At 39.8% G+C, this 19,223-nt stretch overlaps 2 protein-coding genes, 1 long non-coding RNA gene and 1 pseudogene across 3 annotated transcripts in view; 2 read left to right on the top strand and 2 right to left on the bottom strand.

The window, feature by feature from the left end:
- Positions 1-2,148: 2,148 nt before the first annotated feature.
- Positions 2,149-3,202, bottom strand: LOC145465172 (gamma-interferon-inducible lysosomal thiol reductase-like). Its single transcript, XM_081448940.1, has one exon. It carries the CDS (start codon positions 3,161-3,163, stop codon positions 2,483-2,485), a length of 681 nt encoding a protein of 226 aa, XP_081305066.1. The 5' UTR covers positions 3,164-3,202; the 3' UTR covers positions 2,149-2,482.
- The window catches only part of LOC145465152 (transmembrane prolyl 4-hydroxylase-like), a 49,490-nt gene continuing 33,442 nt past the window's right edge, over positions 3,176-19,223 (top strand). Inside the window, exon 1 of the mRNA XM_081448924.1 lies at positions 3,176-3,193. The gene's annotated coding sequence lies outside the window, so the exon portion shown is untranslated. The remainder of the gene's footprint in view (positions 3,194-19,223) is intronic.
- LOC145465169 (gamma-interferon-inducible lysosomal thiol reductase pseudogene) lies at positions 3,203-5,493 on the bottom strand (annotated as a pseudogene).
- LOC145465171 (uncharacterized) lies at positions 5,960-16,085 on the top strand. The gene is made up of 3 exons (XR_014041531.1): positions 5,960-6,050; positions 8,102-8,182; positions 15,642-16,085. It is a non-coding gene; the product is annotated as an uncharacterized LOC145465171 (long non-coding RNA).

Below are 19,223 nucleotides of genomic sequence, written 5' to 3'. Positions count from 1 at the left end.
AGTCGTTGTTGCCTAGAATTGTAACTGATGGTAGTGGAGAATTGGTAGTTTTGTTATTTTAATCATAATAGCTGGCAAAAATCAACAGGTTGTAACAGATAAAAAAAATAAACACTCGACGTTCTCACTGCATAGCAAGAAAGGTGTTCCAGTTTGTTTGTTTTCTTTTTGCTGACTAGTCGAGATTATCGCAGAGGGTTAACAGCGCATACTGAAACACTTCTCCACGTATCAGTGTACTAAACTAGACAACAAACCACTACCCAATTCAATTTGGCGGCGGTTTTGCTCGATTCTCTACTCAACCTTTCCTTATAATTACATTCCACGTGCTTTATAGAAGCCCTGTCAGTTTGAAACCTGTCAGACAATTCGAAGATAAATAAAACAGCAAACAGTAATTAAATGTTTTTAAGCGTTTCAACGCAAACAATACTCTGTGATAAAGAAAGCAACAATCGTTTGGTCGTTGAAGCGGCTGATGAATGGCGCAAATGAAAACTACAGCGACAATTTATCTGCAGTGTCCGAGCTGTGGCTTCGGTTCATTCAGTTATAAGCACACGGAGGGTACTCCCAGAAAAATTGGATGGGGGTGTGCGGCCCGCCTCCCAAAACCCTTACCCTCTTTATGACTAAAATCTGCGATTTTCTCTACCCTATTTATGACCTGACCAAAAATTTGATACCCTATTTACGACCGTTGCGGGCTTGCGGCTGGCATATTTGCCCGAAATGTAATTTACGAAGGGCTACAGTCGATGGTCTTAACGATAATGATGAAAAAGTAGCTCCTTCTGAAAAGCATACCCAATTCGAGACAGGAATGGCCAATATCGATACCCTATTTATGACCCAAAAGGCTGAAAAGCCATACCCTTTGGGGTCGCACATACCTATATAGCCCATACAACAGAGTTCCTTCCCCCCCCCCCCCCCACCGAGTATGAGGCAGGCCAAGAAAGGATCGTCTGAGGCTTGGGAACAAGGAAGAGAAAATCTTCTAGAACAAGTAAAACATTCTACCCTGAATGAACTTCCTCGTTCACAACAAGGAAATAAGATCAATATCAGGGAAGTGCTCAACCACTGCTTCCGCGTTAAGTAAAGAAAATAGTAACATTCTTGGCCACCTACACGATTTCACGCATTTACTTGTTTCAGCGATATAATGCCCCGCGTTTTCCTGCATTTATCCAGGCTAGGCTACTTATTTAGTCTGTTTCGATCATTTCTGAGATTTTCCTTTCATGTGAAGTGTTGGATTCAATCCGAGATGCGTTTTTTTAAAAAAGTGAAAAAACTGTCTTTCACATGCCGGGAATCGAACCCGGGCCGCGGCGGGGAGAGCGCCGAATCCTAACCACTAGACCACGTGGGAATCTATGGACATGACTAATTAAAAATTTCGGTAAAATTATAAACTGTTCCGATGCTCTAATTTTCTAAAGCATAGATGGTTCTGCCGAGCTATCGATAAAAGGCCATGTCCGGACATCTTTGAATCCCAGTGTGTGTATAATGTAACTTTACCGACCTTAACTATATAAATGTGCGACTGTTAGGATAAGATACTTCTCCCCGCCCTGGTGTTTACACCGGCCCAGCAGTCTTTTCCGATTTCTATCGCGGGGAGGCGCGTTCAAAAGCTTAGCCTTGCGCTCAATGCAGGCTATTCAGTTGTAGCTCTACCTTTTCAGTGATATGCTTTCCAGTGGGGGTATAATTAAAGGCCGGATACCGAAAACCTCGAGGGGTGCTGACAGGCCAAGTTTGGACGGGATTGTTAGTGTGGAGGGTGACTGGCCGACAAGATCGAATACTCAAGGATCCCTTAGCATCAGGAGCCCATTGTACAAAAAATCCGTGCAGTTAATTCTTCGCAACTGCGTCCCCCCCGGCCCCTAAAAAAGAAAAGAAATAATAGAAATATATTTGTCCGTAAATAACGCTTACGATCATCGATAGGAAAAGAGAAAGCAAGCTGCAACTATACGACTAAGATCAACTAGGGAAATTGTATGAGCAAAGTGAAACACAATGGACGTGATGATTAAAGGCGAGAGAACCCCCCCCCCACCCCCTTTTTTCCGATAGCCTACTACATACTCGTTTGAGGCGTTACGTAATCGCCGAGTCAGATTGCGTGACGAGCTAACTGAAGTAGAAAACCGGCTGGGTTGTAAATTGTATGTTATTTATTATAATTTTGACTCAAAACCATATTACAGCGCGCAGGGAAAATACTGAACATACAGGTTCACCGCAAAGAGATTTACACGACTTAGTAACTTTAACTTTTTTAATGTAAATCGACAAGGATATCACTTTTCAATTTTACAACTTAACATAAAGCGAAAAAGAAACCCAATGTAGACTTAAAATTCTTGCAGCAATTTTCGTAACAATGGTGCAAGAAATCGTAAACAGGGAAAAACTGATTTCAAATTACAATACTGACTTCCTCATTCCGAACTATTGTTCACGCATTCTTGTAGCAGCGAGAATGTACCCGTTCGTGTTTCTGACAAGCAGAAGGTTTAGTTCCTTGATAAGTGTCACACACCAATCCTAGCAAATCAAAAGTTGCCTTGTCCTGTATATCATTAGTGTGTTTACCATTCAGTGTAATCCATGGAACGTAATTATGGCGAGGAACCAGCGCATTGGTCTTCAGAGCCATTTGATGCTCGAGGGCATTCCCCTGTGGGCCTGTCTGGCACTTCTCAATGGGGGCGAAATCAATTCCTTGTTGAGTGGCGCAACGTTCTGCGACCGAGAGCGGATCACTCCCAGCGAGGTTGGTTTCAAGGCAGTGGATGAAAGGAAAGTACACGGTAGTATTCTGAAGAATCGAGATGGCGCATGTTTCAATGAGATTTCCTACGCATTCCGCCTTACCGTGTTGACAAGTGAATTGCCATTTATCCCCGTAGCGAGTTTCTTCTGCATTTCCGTACGGGACCAGCGTCACATTCATGATGTCGCCAACCTTCAGGAACGTCGGATAGAACTGGGACATGATGAAGTCCCTGCATCCTCCACACAGGCTCTCATAATACAGCGCTATTCCGACCTTCGGCGCTGCTGTCGATGCTCCGACAGTGAACAAAGGGAGAGCGACCAACAGGACGGCAAGGAAACGGAGCTGGACAAATTCCATTTTCAACGGCAACAACAAAGAATACTGATCGTAAGTGAATTTTCAGCCTTTATACCCTTACGCGCGCCGCGCCTGGGAGCTAGGCGCGTGACCATCAAATGACATTCACATGTTTGAATGTTGAGCCACGTAACCCCGTATCGGCTTGCTAGTATAACCTAGAATGGCTGGGACAAGTTCCGACCATAAAAGGTTCCAATTCTTGGGGAGGCTGCACGAATCGTATATATAATAGTCGAAAGATTGTCTGCTAGATCTTGCATTTGTAAACTGCATAAAAATTTGTTCAAGACTGTTCGCAACCTGTTACATTTTCTCATCCAGTCTGTCCTCGTTTGCACGTTTGTTGAACCTTTTGAACACGCACAACTCTCTGGGTTGTTTTTAGTGAATATAACTCGTTTTGAATCAATCGTATACCCTGCACGTATCTAAAGAAAACGTTGTCTACAAAACTTTTTAGCTCCCAGGAGTCCATGGTCAATCTCGCTCCTCTCACAGCGGCCTCACCCTCCACTCACACCGCAAACTGGGGATCGCGTTCCCTCCGCGAGGATTGCGTGACCAGCAAAAAGAAATGTGCGGTCATCTCCCGCACTCAGCATAATGTCATGTGTTTTCCACGAGTTCATAATTATTCAGGGACATATCTGAAAATAGCAATTGCAACAACTTACATGTGCTTTCCTAACAAATAATAAGGTGCCGGTTTGCCTTTTGATAACATGTTGTCAGTGATCCGGTCCTGTCTAAAATTGAGTTACATGTGCATGTAACTTTAATTTTTAAACTTCAGACTTCAGATCTCATTAACAGAAATAAAAACCTACGATATCATATGTCAGAAACCCCTGCTAATTTTAGAGTTCGAAAAATCTAGTAAGGTCTGAAATAAGGGGGGTTCGGTTCCACGTGTATGGAATAAAACGCTTTTTTCAGATAGCTTTTCTTTATATCGGTATGTGAAAAACGGTCACACGAAAACCGGCAATTCAAGCTCCTTGATGAAATACGCAGTCGTCTTGATGGGAAAATCGAACAGTCCTTTCGACTGGAAAGTATTCAATGGCTGTTGAATAGCACACACTCATCCCGTCTCGTTTTGTTTGTACTTTTCCATTCGATGGAAAATTCTCAATGGTTTTTCCGCGCAAATGGAAAGCGCTCAGAGTTTCATCAAACGGGATCGCGCGGGATCAAACTTTTCTCCCGTGTCCGGCAGAGAAATTCCTCATTGGCCTAATGTATTTTTGTTTCGCTTGGAGGTTTTGAGGTTCGAGGGTTATTAAAAGTTTTCCATCGTAAATAACAATAAACAAGCTGTGAAATCTTGGACATACTTCCATTCGATTTAAATTTTATTCATCTATTACACGAGCAAACTAAAAGAAAAATGAAGCCCCGGAATAGAGACCAAATATATTAGGCAAAATGGTGAAACTTACTCCTAAATGGCTCTGACCTGGCTAAAGCAATACAAGGGGATAAAATATAACAAGACAAACGTGACTTTCATGTAGATTCATTTCTACGCATAGCTTTTGGTGCAATTTTTCGTGCATTTTCTGAAAATTGTTACGCAATCATCAAAGGTAAAAAAAGTCTGGGCTACCTGTGCACGCACCAACGAAAAATTAAATCTCCTGTATCTGTGGAAAAGCTTCCCAGTTATTGTAACATCGACCGATCTTCTGCTTTTCACAAGCTGGTGGTTTAGTTCCTTCGTAGTATTCACACACGAGCTTCAGCAAGTTGTTCTCGGCTTCCCTCTGGATCTTCTCTGTGTGTTTTCCATTGATGGTCACCCACGGCACGTATTCGTGCTGCGGTTCCAACGCGTCTGTCTTCTTCGCCATCTCGTGCTCCAGTTCGTTTCCCTGTGGCCCACTCACACACGCTTCTATCGGAGCGTAGTCAATTCCCAAAGACTTGGCACAATGCTGGGCGACTGACTTAGGATCTCCGGAGCGCTCGATCGACACCTCGAAGCAGTGAACAAATGGAAACGACACAGAAAGGTTCTTCAGCAGAGAGATGGCGCAGGTTTCGATAAGGTTTCCTAGGCACTCGTTCGGCCCGTGCTGGCATTGGAAAACCCATTTGTCTCCGCGCTTTGTTTCCTCGGCGTTCCCGTACGGTACAAGTGTTAGATTGAAGATGTCGCCAATCTTTTGGTACGTTGGATAAAGCTGTTGACGAATAAACAACTGACAGTCTGGACACAGGCTTTCGTAGTACAGAGTCACGTCGACCTTAGGTGCACTGGCTGGGAAGCTTGACGCAACTTCAGGTGCAAGGCAAACTAGGCCCAACAGTATAAATCTCAACATGTTTTCGGCTTCAGCGATGTCTTCTCTTCAACTATAAACGAAGAAATCCCTTTTATTTTTTGGCACACCGGTATGTAACATAACCCGTGTTATGTTTCAGTCAAGAGGAGTCACATGCTTTCCTGCTTTCAACAAGATTTGTTGTCATCGCAAGATGCCTCAGTCACGAAACTGCTTGATTCGGGCCCTGGAAGAAAAGTGACACTGGGACTCGAGGGAATTATTAAACTCTTTTTCTGTAGCAATCCTTTTTATAATTAACCGCGCGGCCATGGGCCGAGCGCGGTTCATGGTTTACCCGTGTAGCGTTGCACTTTCGTCCTGCGTGGCAGACATGTCTGACACCTTTTGACCAATTGTATGTGTTGTTGTTTCTTCCAATGAAAATGCGTTGTGACCGTGTCCTCTGAGGTTATTTTACTAGGGGACGGGACGGTGTTTGCCAGGTGAAAGCTCGAAACCTATCGATTGTGACTTTTATCGTGAGGGTGTTTTACCGGATCTTTCTGCAGGTTCCGAAACACATTTACAGCTGCCTTTGAAGCTTGATATTGTCGGTAAGAAGCTTTGTGAAGTGTAGCGTATTGTATTATGTTGTTTGTAGTAATGGAGTGAGTAATTTCAAATGGTTCAAGTTTACGAAGCCATTTCGACATGTTCATCAGCAATCTAAGTATTGTTGATCGTGTTGCTTTCAAGCGGCACGAACTAAGCTGGTATTAGTTTGTATAGTCCACACTGTTGTGTTTTGCATTTTGCAATTAAGATCTGCCTCCGTCAAGGGTATAAAGAAACACTGTCATGCCGACAGAGCAAATTTTCACTCAACTTATTACCACCTTCGCCACATGGCACTATCGCCAAATGGCACCAAATATATATACAGCTTAGTTGGATAGAAAATGCTATAGAGCAAAGCAAAAACAGTAGTTTCGAAATAAAGTGCAGGATTGCAAGGATTGAAATTGGTCACAGTTCAAGAAATTTGAGTTTAGTTCAGGATGTCAAGAAATCGAGTTTACCATTCTTATGACAGTTCGAACTTTCGAGCCTTTATTTTGTGTGATATTTCTTTCCTTCTATCAGTATTGGGAATGATTTCTACCGATTTTAAAGTAAGCTTAAAGTAATCTCCTGGGCACAATCATGAAAACAAATGTACAATACATTTCCCTGAATGTTCGCTGCCAAGCACAGTCTCTAAAAATAAATTAAAATAGGTCACCATGCTTGCAAAAGAGATATGATGTACCAGTCTTACCCTATTTTGCCAGGTCTTATAAATAGTACTATTCATGTATTTTATCACTCCACATTACATTTTGCGGTGGCTGGAAGGTACAGTTTTTTTTTTATGAACTTTGATGGGCATACATGACATTTTGAGCACAAGGAACAACATAATAAACAACTTAGGCAAAAGAATCTAAATAATCCAAATGACATACAATCAAAGCATTCCTCAAGTTGTTGGATTTTAAGGTCTTAATTTATGTCCACGATTGATCATTTTGTTTTTGATGCTATTAAGTCTGCATATGAGCCAAGTGGCCCACCAGGCCGGAGCTTATCCCGGTTTCTGTAGCATGAAGCGACTAGGAGTATTTCTACTCCCCCCTGGATGGGATGCTAGTCCATTGCAGGGTTACCCCCAGCATTAAGTTCGCTGGTACCCATTTATACACCTGGGTGGAGAGAGGCAGTGTGAGAGTAAAGTGTCTTGCCCAAGAACACAACACAATGTCCCCGGCCTGGGCTCGAACCCTAACCGCTCGATCCGGAGATGAGCACGCTAACCATGAGGCCACTGCACCTCCCACTTGATGCTATTGAATAAGTGTAAAATTCTGCACTTGAAGGGTTCGCAATATAGTGCTAAGGAATCACCAGTAAAGGTCAGGGTTGTTTGTCCTTCTTTTCTTCTTTTCCTCTTTTGTTGACTGGCTACCTTTAAGCTGTTTGTTATGAAGCAATGTTTTGTAGACACGCAGTGTATATAGTCATCATGTGAGGCTGCTTCAAGAAGTGCTCGCCTAGGGTTCCTTTTCTATGTGGCTGGTCCAATTAGTACATAATAGGGATACATGCCAATGCCTTGTCATGTCTTCATTAGGTGACATTGCCATTATCTCTTTGTGTCAGCTCTTGTGTGAGGAACATTGCCTTTCTTGTTATCTTCTGGAGAATTTATTCATGTTTTTGGATACTTGGGTTTTTTTGTTTTTTTTTTAATGTAAAAACAATTAAAGAAGGGGAAAACGGTTTGTTTATCTACTTGTATTTTTGTTTCCAATGATGTCTTTTATCACTTGGTAAATATGATGTAGTTTTCACCAGCTAAACTTTGCCACTAGAGATTCAGTGTGTTCTGTTTTGGTTTCACTGTCAGTTGAAATAGACTTTAAAAACCTAGGTCTTGATAAGATAGTCATACTCTTGCAGTTGTTTCTGATTGAAATTTGTTTTCTTTTAAATTTCCCTTTTCTGAGGAACAGCTTTTAATCTTCAAGGTTGTATGTTTTTTTAAAACAGTCAGTCTAACGTAAAATATAATTGCATTTGTGTGATTTTGTGTTTATTAACAATGCTTTGAATTTCTATTTTGCAGTAATGGATGATCATCATGGGTTGGATGAGGGAAAACATACACAAACCGAAGAAAGTCTTAGTAGAGAAGGGATTAGGGATGGTGAGCATCAGCTGTTACTATGATATGTATCAGTTGCCATGTGTTGATAACTTTTTTAGAGTTGTGTCTTGCCAAAATAATTCATTTTTTTGTTACCTGTACGTAAATGGGTCTTAATTGTAATGGCAGCACTTTCTCAAGAATTTTAGGGCTTATGTCCTAACTTATATTATGCTTCAATATCTGGTTAGCTTATGAGTTTTTTCTTGTACACTAAGTACTCCAGCAATACTAAGAAGAACATTGCAAATCAAATGTGTTAGAGAAAGCCAACTTATAGTTTTGGCTATTATTTTTCAAAACACGTCTTCTTCGAACCTGGATAAATTAGCCAGTTTCTAATTTTAATTCCTTTTCATCCCTGCTATGAAGGCTTAAAATTTAGCACAGAGAGTGTTTAGTAGATGGAGTTTCAAAATCTTAAGGAAGAAGTGATTGTACAGTACCACTTTAATGCATAGCTTAATATCCTTGTGTATCCATTAAACTAGTCAACAACCCATTGTCCCCACTAGAAAAAAGTAATGTTTTTAAAATTGATATAAAATAAAATTCTCAACTTACCAGTAGTTTGGGAGGTTCTGTGGTATATTATAATTGAAGGGGTGAGTACAAAACCATGCTAAGTGACGATTTGCGTGAAAAAAAAAATTTTCGCGAAAGGGCTTGAATTTTTGCATGTGGTCTTCAATGTAATAGAAAAACGCGGCCCTGTATTTTTGTCGCTGGTTTTTGCTTCGTTTTCGAGTTATAACGTATGCAAAAATACTTGGCTTTTCCTAGCCATGTCTTTAGGAGTTTATTTGTTGAACAGCAAACAGGCAGACTGTTTATAGTGTATGAAGTCAAAATCAAATCTCACAGCATATATAGAGCGGAAATCTGGGAACAGATTGTTTACATCGGCTATTGTGACGTGAGCACAACACGTGAATCGATCGAGCGGCAAACGAAATACCATCGAACTAAAAAGAGATGTGCCGCATTAGAGCTCTGTCAACTAATATCTTAAGCATTGTGTTAAAGTACCTTGTGTGCCTGCCTGGTGGTTGAGAGGCATCATAAAGCCTCGATAAACCCGTAAGTCATCAGCACGTTTTAAAGAATCAAAATGTGTTCTGAAACTTCAAAGGTAGCTGATATACCGTAATCGTGTTATCGGCGTTCGAAGTCAGATCGAGCCAGGCAGCAAAGTCCAAGAGCAGTTCTTGCCCAAGAAAAATACCCTCTCGTGAGTTGTGGCCCATTTGCCAAGCGTTGCTAGTGTCAAAGTTTGGAAAGCGAGAACTGGTTTTTGAGTGATAAAATTTGTCTTGTATCGACCGCCATGTTTTCCCGCGCACGAGGTGTAAAGACCCTTCCCGGCATGCATTGCGATCACGTTCTGCTCGCGTTTCTCGAACTGGTAACTAGATTGTTTCGGCTTTTTTCATTTAAAGATAATAATGGCCAACAAGTAGCGATCGATTGTAACATAGATCTGTGATCCAGGTTGCTTTGATTTTATTTCATATCGGCATGATTTGTAGTGTTTTGAACTTCTGGGATCAGCGGACATGCAGATGTATGGAGACCCGTACGTTGCGCAGAAGGGTTAATTTGTTAAACTGTTAGGCGGTGCGTGACATAAAGCTACGATCGCGTTGGTCGAAAAATATGTATTTATCTCGTGATTTTTAGCCATTTAAGACGTTGCTGTATTTGGAAAAGTGCTTATTTGATGTTTATTTGTTCAGTGCAGATAGTCATCGTCCCAGATAACCAAAGTAAGTTCCAGATGTTAACACTATTTTCCGGCCGCCATATTTTACCTATTTAAACCTGAAATCAACATTTTTGAGCTTATACGTTGCGTGAAATTAACATTTTGCTGTTTTCTAAGTGAAATCAACATCCTTGCCGTCAAGCGCTAACGTGAAATCAGCATTTTGACCTATTTAGACCTGAAATCAACATTTTTGAGCTTATACGCTGCGTGAAATTAACATTTTGCTGTTTTCTAAGTGAAATCAACATCCTTGCCGTCACGCGTTAACGTGAAATCAGCATTTTGACCTATTTAGACCTGAAATCAACATTTTTGAGCTTATACGCTGCGTTAAATCAACATTTTGCTGTTTTCTAAGCGAAATCAACATCCTTGCCGTCAAGCGCTAACGTGAAATCAGCATTTTGACCTATTTAGACCTGAAATCAACATTTTTGAGCTTATACGCTGCGTGAAATTAACATTTTTCTGTTTTCTAAGTGAAATCAACATCCTTGCCGTCACGCGTTAACGTGAAATCAGCATTTTGACCTATTTAGACCTGAAATCAACATTTTTGAGCTTATACGTTGCGTGAAATCAACATTTTGCTGTTTTCTAAGTGAAATGAACAACCTTCCCGTCACGGGTTAACATGAAATCAACATTTAAACCTTTTTTGACCTGAAATCGACATTTTTGAGCTTTTACGTTGCGTGAAATTGACATTTTGCTGCTCTCTAAGAGAAATCAACATCCTTGCCGTCGCGCGTTAACATGAGTCAACGTTTTAACCACTTTTGACCTGAAATCAATAAATTTGAGCTTATATAAGTTGCGTGAAATTGACATTTTGCTGGTTTCTAAGTAAAATCAAAGTCCTTGCGGTCGCGGCGGGCCGATCCTTTGTTATAATAAACCGAGGCGAGACTTCGACTTATAACAAAGGCTTGGCTTGGCTATTATAACAAAGGGTCGGCTCTGTTTATCATAACAAAGGCCCGGCTTCGTTTATTTGAAGACCTCGGCGGGAAAAGGGCGCTAGGTATTTTAATCAAAAGTGAACTTTGTCGAAAACGCTCCAAATTTCCCATACAGTTTTGTTTAGGTATGTTTAACAATGTCCCGTAGTTTTTCCGCTAAGCTTCGCTTCGTTTTCGAGATATTGCGTATGCAGAAAAACCACTCGGTTTTCCTAGCGGCGTCTTTATAAACGAAGCAAAAACCAGCAACAAAAATACAGGACCACGTTTTTCTATTACATTGAAGACCGCATGCAAAAATTCAAGCCCTTTCGCGAAAATTTTTTTTTCACCCAAATCGTCACTTAGCATGGTTTTGCACTCACCCCTTCAATTTATAGGTCAAGGTATAGATGTATGGCAGTGATACAAGCAATTTTTGCTGCATGTTACACAGAAGATATTTGCATATCATATGTAGCTACTTAAGCATTTGTTGCGTGCACATATTTTTTCTATTCTTTGTTGTGACTCTTATTTAACACCCCAGAAGCTGTGGACAAGACAGCTAGTAGCAAGTTGAGCTTTCTCTGTTAGCAAATAACAACCTTAACTTTTGAAGTGCCATTTACAAAGTAACCAACAGCACTTAAATGACAAAACTGGTAAACCATACATGTACAATTGCCCCTACTGTATTCTACATGTATACTTACAGCCTGCAAAGCACTCACTTTCTTTCCTGCGATGGTTTGGGGCACAGCAAACATAAATGAATTAAGAGAGGTTGAGGAGTTGAGGAGGCAGAGTAAAGAAACTTTTGGATGCCGCAAAGCTCTTAGAATGAGCTTGACGGCTATTAATGCAGTGTTCAACACTAGCTTTCTTGCTAATTTGCCCTTTGGGTAACTATAGTTCTGTTTTTTTGGTTCCCCATGTGTCTTTTTAGTTGCATACCTAGTAGACTTTAATTGCCCATTAGCACTCATGAGAAAATTTCAACTTGCAGAAATGCTCAACTTTTTTATAAACTTGCCTTCTTGTTTTGGTGTTGCAACAGTGATTCATTGGGTGATTACTCAGTCATAGAGCACATCCCTCACAAGATTTTAAACATCCACGAACTGTGCCCACACATTTTGATGAGACTCCACTTTTCTGACAAATAGACCCAGTGAAGCACTTTCACTGGTCAAATATGATGAACCAATTGTCATGAATGTAAACATAATTCATGCCCTGAAGCACATTATTATCATTAATATTATTGTTATTATTTTTGTTGTCATCGTTGTTGTTGTTTTTAATATTGCTTTTTTTATTTATTGTTATTGTTATTATTAATTGTCTTTTTAACCATACATTAAGGAACTGCAAAAAGATGGCTCAGCCTGTACCTGTAGTACCCATTTTGTATTTGTAATCATAGAGTAATAAAACTGCTTCTCTTCCTCACCAGAGATCAGTCGGGGAGTAGCTTACAATCCTGACAACAGTGCTCCATTTCTTTTTGAGTCACAACAGTAAAACTTGTAGCCAAAATATTGCAGTACCATGCAATTTGACTGGAAAGACTTTGACACAAAAGTTATTTCCAAATACTGTTGCAAAATGCATCTTTGAAAATTCAAGGAGGTTATAGTGTTTTGAGAACTAGGGATTAATGCTTTTTATGGTTCGCACGATCACTAATCAACCAGCCACTTTGATTTAGCAAGCTTTGGAGCAAGCTTCTCACAAAATTTGGGTTCATGGCTTGTTTCGGAAATGAGAGTCAATATGTAGAAACTTTCAGTGAATGTTAGAGTTGAGTTTACGTGTCTTTGACTTAATACTTCCGAACTTCTGCTCAAATGATTTCCCCGAAACTTGGGCATGGTTTGTATTAAGTCAAAATAAGCTGGTTCCAGAAATTGAGTTAAAGTATGCCAGCAAAATTTTTTTTCACTGGTAGTGTTGTTGTCCAAAAAATGGGGTCCAGTCAAACACCAGTAAGAATAAAAATATTATCCCCAGTAAATGATATTAAGTAACATTATCACCGAGTGAAAGACAAAATATTTCCCAAAATTTCTTAACCAACGCTTCGAAGCCCCAAAATTTATGTTGCAAACGTTGACAGGGGTGAGTGTGTCCAGAATAACTGCAGAGCCACCTTAATAATGATGAAATGGAATCAATAGAATAACCATGATAAGAATGGTGTTATCCTTTTGATACAATAACAAACAGTGGGGCTTGACTTTTCAAAATTACAGAAAAACTCAAATTGCATCCAGGGCCACCAGGTCATAATTTTCAAGCAACATACATTTAAATAGAAAGGAATTGTTAGCCAAATTAACTTTAACATTTCTCTGAAAAGAACATCCAGTGACATTTATAGGAATCACACTGGACAGAATGTCTTGTTTTCTAGTCATGAACGTTGACTTCGCAAAATGGCTTGGGTTAGAGCCTTGTTGCACCAGGCTTCTCGTACATGTGAAATAGACTCTCCCTTTCAGAAACAAAGAACAATGATTAAAACGTTCCTGTTAGGGAATGGCTTTCCTAAATCTGTGGCTTCTAATCTTGTGAGGTGTTTCAGACACAGTAGCTCGGAACCTAGAACATCTTATCCCAATAACAACAAGACTATAAGTTTAAGGATTTTAAATTCTAATGTGGGGTTTGGGACTGGCACTAGTTTTGCTAGCCTAATGATATAATTTTGAAAGCAGATGGGAGCTCCTCTGGGAGCCTGTCCAGGAATCCCCATCAATGTCCTAGACCAAAAATGACATGTACTTTACTTCATCTCATACTGGAAGTAAGTGATGTCTGAACAGTTCATTGAAGTGCCTTGAAACCAGAACCAGAGTATTAACAATATTACAAACAACACAACAAAGAAAGTACAGGATTCAAAACAGAGCACAGTGATGCATACCCAAATGCAAGTTAATTTTGAAACCAAATTGAAAATTGCTATGTAGAATGAGACGGGTAACTGCAATCACAACTGGTGGTTTGCTATTTGCATGAAAAATTAGCAGACATTAAGTTGAAGGAAGTGAGTTTATAGAGAAATCCATTTGCATCATATTAATCAAAAACTGTTTTTCTTATTTAGGTATAGAAATACAGTATGTTAAAAAGTGGTTTCTTAGAAATCGATTTTGAAATAAAAACTAGCGCTAAAAAGTCACGACGTTTCGACCTCTCCGAGATCATTTTCAAGTGAGTGAAATTTTCTAAATTAGCATATAGCCATAAATATGTTAAAAACAAGTTATAATAGATAAAAATGTGGCGAACGCTAAAATGTGACAAAATGTGAAAAAGTGTTAAAAATATACAATGGAAAAATAAAATAATCTTAGCAAGAATTGCTCTAAACAAATAATTTGGCACGAATTGAATCGCACTGTTTGTTTAGCGTTGGTTTCAGTTCTTTGATAAAAAAAAAAAAATTTCAAAAATAAGGCAGTAAAATTTGTTCTGACACTTTCTTAAGATTCGAAAACTCTGTGCGATGTCTTCTGGCTCCATATCGTGCTGCTCTCTGAGGTGGTTTCCGATTGCCGATCCTTTGTGTTCTACAATTCGTTGGTGTAGGTGTCGGCACGTGTAATCGACATAGCCTGCATCACACCATAATTGGTAGTATGATCACACAGGCCACACTGCAATGAATACACCAGGCATTGTTGACTTACAAGAGACTGCTTGTCTGCCCTGACCTTAATTTCATCCTTGATCTTTCTACTTGTGTAAACTGGGCTAATATCTGCGTTAATCTTCTGACTGAGGTCAGCCAGCTGTTTACGTATTCTACGTTTGCAGATTTCTGGTCCTTGTAGGGCAACACGCTTCTGACTGGGGCTTCTCTTTTATCAGCCACTCGGGTATGTGGGTAAAGGTAAAGAATCCGATCCCACCGATGCGTCGGCCGACACATCACCGACGCGTTGGTCGACACACCACCGACACATGGTTGACTGCACAAGGTCGTCAGGAGAGCGCAGTCGGGAGAAGATCTCTTTAAGGCGTTCACATTCCTCATGACAAAACTTCCACTTTCAAATGCAGTATGCATATTTATAATTTAAATTATAATAATATTACTGTTGTACTTTAGATTATAATTCCAAAGCTCTTTTTAAAGACTGATTTCAGTTTCATTATGTAGTTTGGTGCTTTGGGCCCAAAACAGCAGCCTGAAAACGGTCCTTGTAAGTTGGCAAGCCCTTGAATAGCCAGGAAGTTTCAAGAAATGGTCCCTAAAGAAGCAAAGGGCCGACTTCAGACACAACTTAAAGCTAGTTTCAATTAGTCCAGCAAATTTATTTGACTTTCCGTAGGAGGAAGGTAAATTCCTAAAGGTAAACATGAAACGAATTACTACAAATAACTAACCGAAGACGGCAGAAAACTAAGAGGAAAATACAAACAGACGATAAACTAAACGGCTTACCAAAATGCTGGCAACGGAGTTCAGGGAACCAAGAAGATACAAGTGTACCAGACGATGAACTAGCACTAAATGAACATGAAAGGATAACACAAATATATACGCAACGAAATTTACATACGACGCGAGAAAAAAAGCATGCAGAATGTGAAAAAATACATTAACATACGGAACAAAAAAGGACACAAAGAAAACACGAAATAGCCGTAACAGGCCCCTTCACAGAAAGTGTCAGTTTTCCACAATATTGTTGTGTCTATTAATGAAGTAAATCCCTCTCCATATTTTTAATAGCCTGGCCAAACCATACCTGGAGGCATTAGATGATATGATCGATGAGGAGGAGGGGGAGTTAGAAGAAGACGAAGAAGAAGAAGAAGAAGGACAAGAGGATCAAGAAGAACAAGAGGAAGGGCAAGAAGAACAAGACGATGATGAAGACCTCTACAGAAAGTTAATAGAGGATGAGTTTATTGACAGTGATGTAGAATAATCAATATTTTGTAGATTCAGTTTTTAAATTTTTATCGATATTTCTTTCACAGATGTATTAATAAGTAGTAATTAAGTAAATAGAGGATGAGTCTGAAATTGTTTTGATTGTTGTACATTTACAACAGCTTATTCAAATTAGCCCAAGCTCAAAGGCTGAAGAAAATATGTCATTACTTTTTTTTTACTAAATGAACCACAAATCACTGTGTTGTCGGTGAATAGTTTGTTGGATCTAGATTTAAGGGACAAAAGCGTGACAGAGCTTTTCATCTTTGCAATAAGAACCCAGTCACAGTCGTGCATGACTAACTGTGGCCACCTTCCTTGGTTTAAATAAGCTAATCAAAATGCATGAACTAGGTATGGTGAAAATATCAAGCATCATGTAACCTGTTGGTCAGTCGACAACTCCTCCTCTCACATTTCTTTTCATAATTTTGGATTTGCCAGGTTTGAATGGAAGCCATAAGAAAGTTGTTGAAAACATGTCAAAAAATGATGAAAAAAAATTAGTTTGGTGGCCTGTGTTAGAAGTGCACCACTGTAAATACAATGATAAGTATTATATTAGTATGTCCAAAAGGCATTTACCTGTCAAAAATAGAATTTCTCAAACTAATTCTAACTTTGGTTATTTTGCCTTTGTAACAATACAAATCTCAAGATTATAGTGGTTTTACAACACAGGCTAAAAACAGGCCCTAAAATATAATTTTCGAAAATGGATAAAGCAACGGTTTGTATCAACCGTGAGCATCGCAGGTAATTCAAGCCAATTAATTCAAGGTCACAAGTCAGATTGTTTTGGTTCGCCCGTGTGTAGAAAGATCTACATGTATAAGATTCCGGTTGATAGTGATAATGGTAATTATACCTGCTCATGAAAACACCAGTTGTGTAAAGTCCAGTCTAGCCATAAATAAAAGAAAAAAGATTTGTAATCTTCTTTGTCATAACTGAATTATGTTATTGAACTAGTATGAGGTCCGTGTTGGTAAAACATTGGTCGAGTTCTTCACCTTGCAATGTTATGGCGATATCCATAGACTTGTAAAAAAAAGAGAGATACCCATGTCAGTATCCGACGTAAGTTTCATTCCTTGTTCAAAGCTAAATTCCTGAGTGGTATGCCTACAAACGAGGACTAACAATAGAGCTATAAATCAATGAACATAATAAATCCCTCTAAGATTCTCCAACCGAAACAAGTGATAGGTTGTTGAGGTATCACTAATTTTCAACTTTCTGCTTTCATTTCATCGTTTCTCCCGGTTAATAACAGGCACCCGTTGTAGCTAGTTCCAGCCGATCCCAGGAATGCAAATCTCATTAGCAGTCAGTGCTCTGTCTGATAACCATGACGAGTACTTTTAAGGGTATCAAGTCTTATATCGGAGATTCGGTGATATTTCTTTCTAAGAACAAAAACTGAAATAGTGTTCAACACAACCTGCCTCAGCACGTTTGCGAAAGTCTATTGGTTCCCTTCAGAGGTTTCTTTAAGAACACTCGGCTAACCTCCAGGTACGATTTCCGTACAGCTCCATACATTAATTATGTATGCAACTATGTCAAACTATCACGTTATACTCAAACAGCAATCGTGAAAAGAACGAGTCAGTCAAAAAAATGCATGCACAATTAATGTAAGGGGTGGTGCGAAAATCTTGCCAACCTCCCTGTCAAAATAAGAGAGCGCTCCTCTACCAGTTTTGTCCGCATAGTATAACTTCCACTGACAGAATCGCTATGATAACGATGACAACCACAAAGCGTTTTGTGGTGTATTGAATAGGCCACAAAGCGCTTTATGGTGTTTTGAATAGGCCACAAAGCGCTTTGTGGTGTGACAAATTGGAAAAACCAAATTATTTCAGAAAATAGCTGTGAGATATTTGCGAGTCAACGAGCCATCCAGTTTTCAATGTTAAATCCCAAAATAAAACACCACATAGCGCTCTGTGGTGTTTTGAATAGGCCACAAAGCGCTCTGTGGTGTTTTGAATGGGCCACAAAGCGCTCTGTGGTGTTTTGAATAGGTCACAAAGTGCTCTGTGGTTTTTCGACTACTACTGCTGTTTTGTAAAGCAAAGCGAACTAGGAACAGTTAGAAAGCACTCCGGCCATAAAATCTACTCGACAAGAAACTTTCTGTAATAAATGTTCGATGCTACAGGAGACGGCTTACCCAAAAAGGTTCAGTCAGTCAGCCTCAACAAACCTATACTGAGAAGAGGGCTTTCGCGAACCGGATTTCGTGTGAGTGACAAGATTGGGAATAGAGAAATATTGCGCAGATTGAGTGGTAGTTTTACAGCACCGAAACTAAAATTGGTTACACTGCTTCTCAGAAATTTTGTTTTGCCTCTGTAATATCATTGAACGACCTGAACGATTTGAGAATAATCAAAGCGCGGAGTTTAATATTGGCTGGCCGGGAACACGCAGTTCGCAAACCGGAGAGCAACCACTGTTTAAATCTTCGATCGAACTTTCATGTCGAATTTGAAACTGAAAATACACTAAGCGGTCAATTTCCGATAGAAGTCTTGTGATGTAAATGCAATTCTTGCAAATAGTCGCTGCATATTTACGTTCAGAGTTACTCTGGTTCAGGGTAAAGACATACAAAGTCAAATACTGCTTCCGAACGCTACCCCCCCCCCCCAAAAAAAAATCAATTTTGCTCGAAGACCGAACTGCAACGGAGTTTAGTTACCAGTCTTATGCTGCGTGTTATTAGATAGAACGCATGATATGATTGGCTCCGTATATCACATTACGTCAGAGAACATGTCTGCCACATAGGACACAACTGCAATGGTACATACCCGTGGTTTTTTTTTTGTCGACTTGTGTGCGAGCAGACTCAAGCTTCCACTCGGCCAAATGTTGAGTCACGCAACCTGTGATGTTTACTCGCCAAAAGCTGTTGAAACATTAATAAATCTCATCTTTCGCGGGAAAAAATTAAAAACCCAGCGCTCGTCAAAAATTATATTTTTTCACCAGAAATTTAGCTCGGAACATATACATATTTATATTCGTTTGAATCGTCGATGAAATGACCTTTTCCGGATATTTTTTCCTTCGGGGTCAACCGAAACCTTCGATTACAAAATCACGCCGAACCCACACGTTGCAAAAAAATCTCTTCAAAACCCTGACTTCGAAGCGATATAACACTTCAGCGTTAATAGCTATCACACATCGGCAGACGGTAAATCTATTCCTTAACAATCCAGCTTTATCGTGTTAAAATTTCAGCGAAATCGAACAAAACCAGAATTAGTTAGAATTTTTTTGTGACCTCACTCCCCAGACTTGACCTAACAAAGGAAGCAACGGTCGCCCATAGCAACCGAAAAACACGAAGATGAC

The sequence above is a fragment of the Orbicella franksi genome, chromosome 13, assembly GCF_964199315.1.
Source record: "Orbicella franksi chromosome 13, jaOrbFran1.1, whole genome shotgun sequence".
NCBI lineage: Eukaryota > Metazoa > Cnidaria > Anthozoa > Scleractinia > Merulinidae > Orbicella > Orbicella franksi.
This window is presented reverse-complemented; position numbering and strand designations above follow the sequence as displayed.

Excerpts from the sequence above, each read along its gene's own strand:
- LOC145465172 (XM_081448940.1), bottom strand. The coding sequence starts at position 3,163 with ATGGAATTTGTCCAGCTCCGTTTCCTTGCCGTCCTGTTGGTCGCTCTC.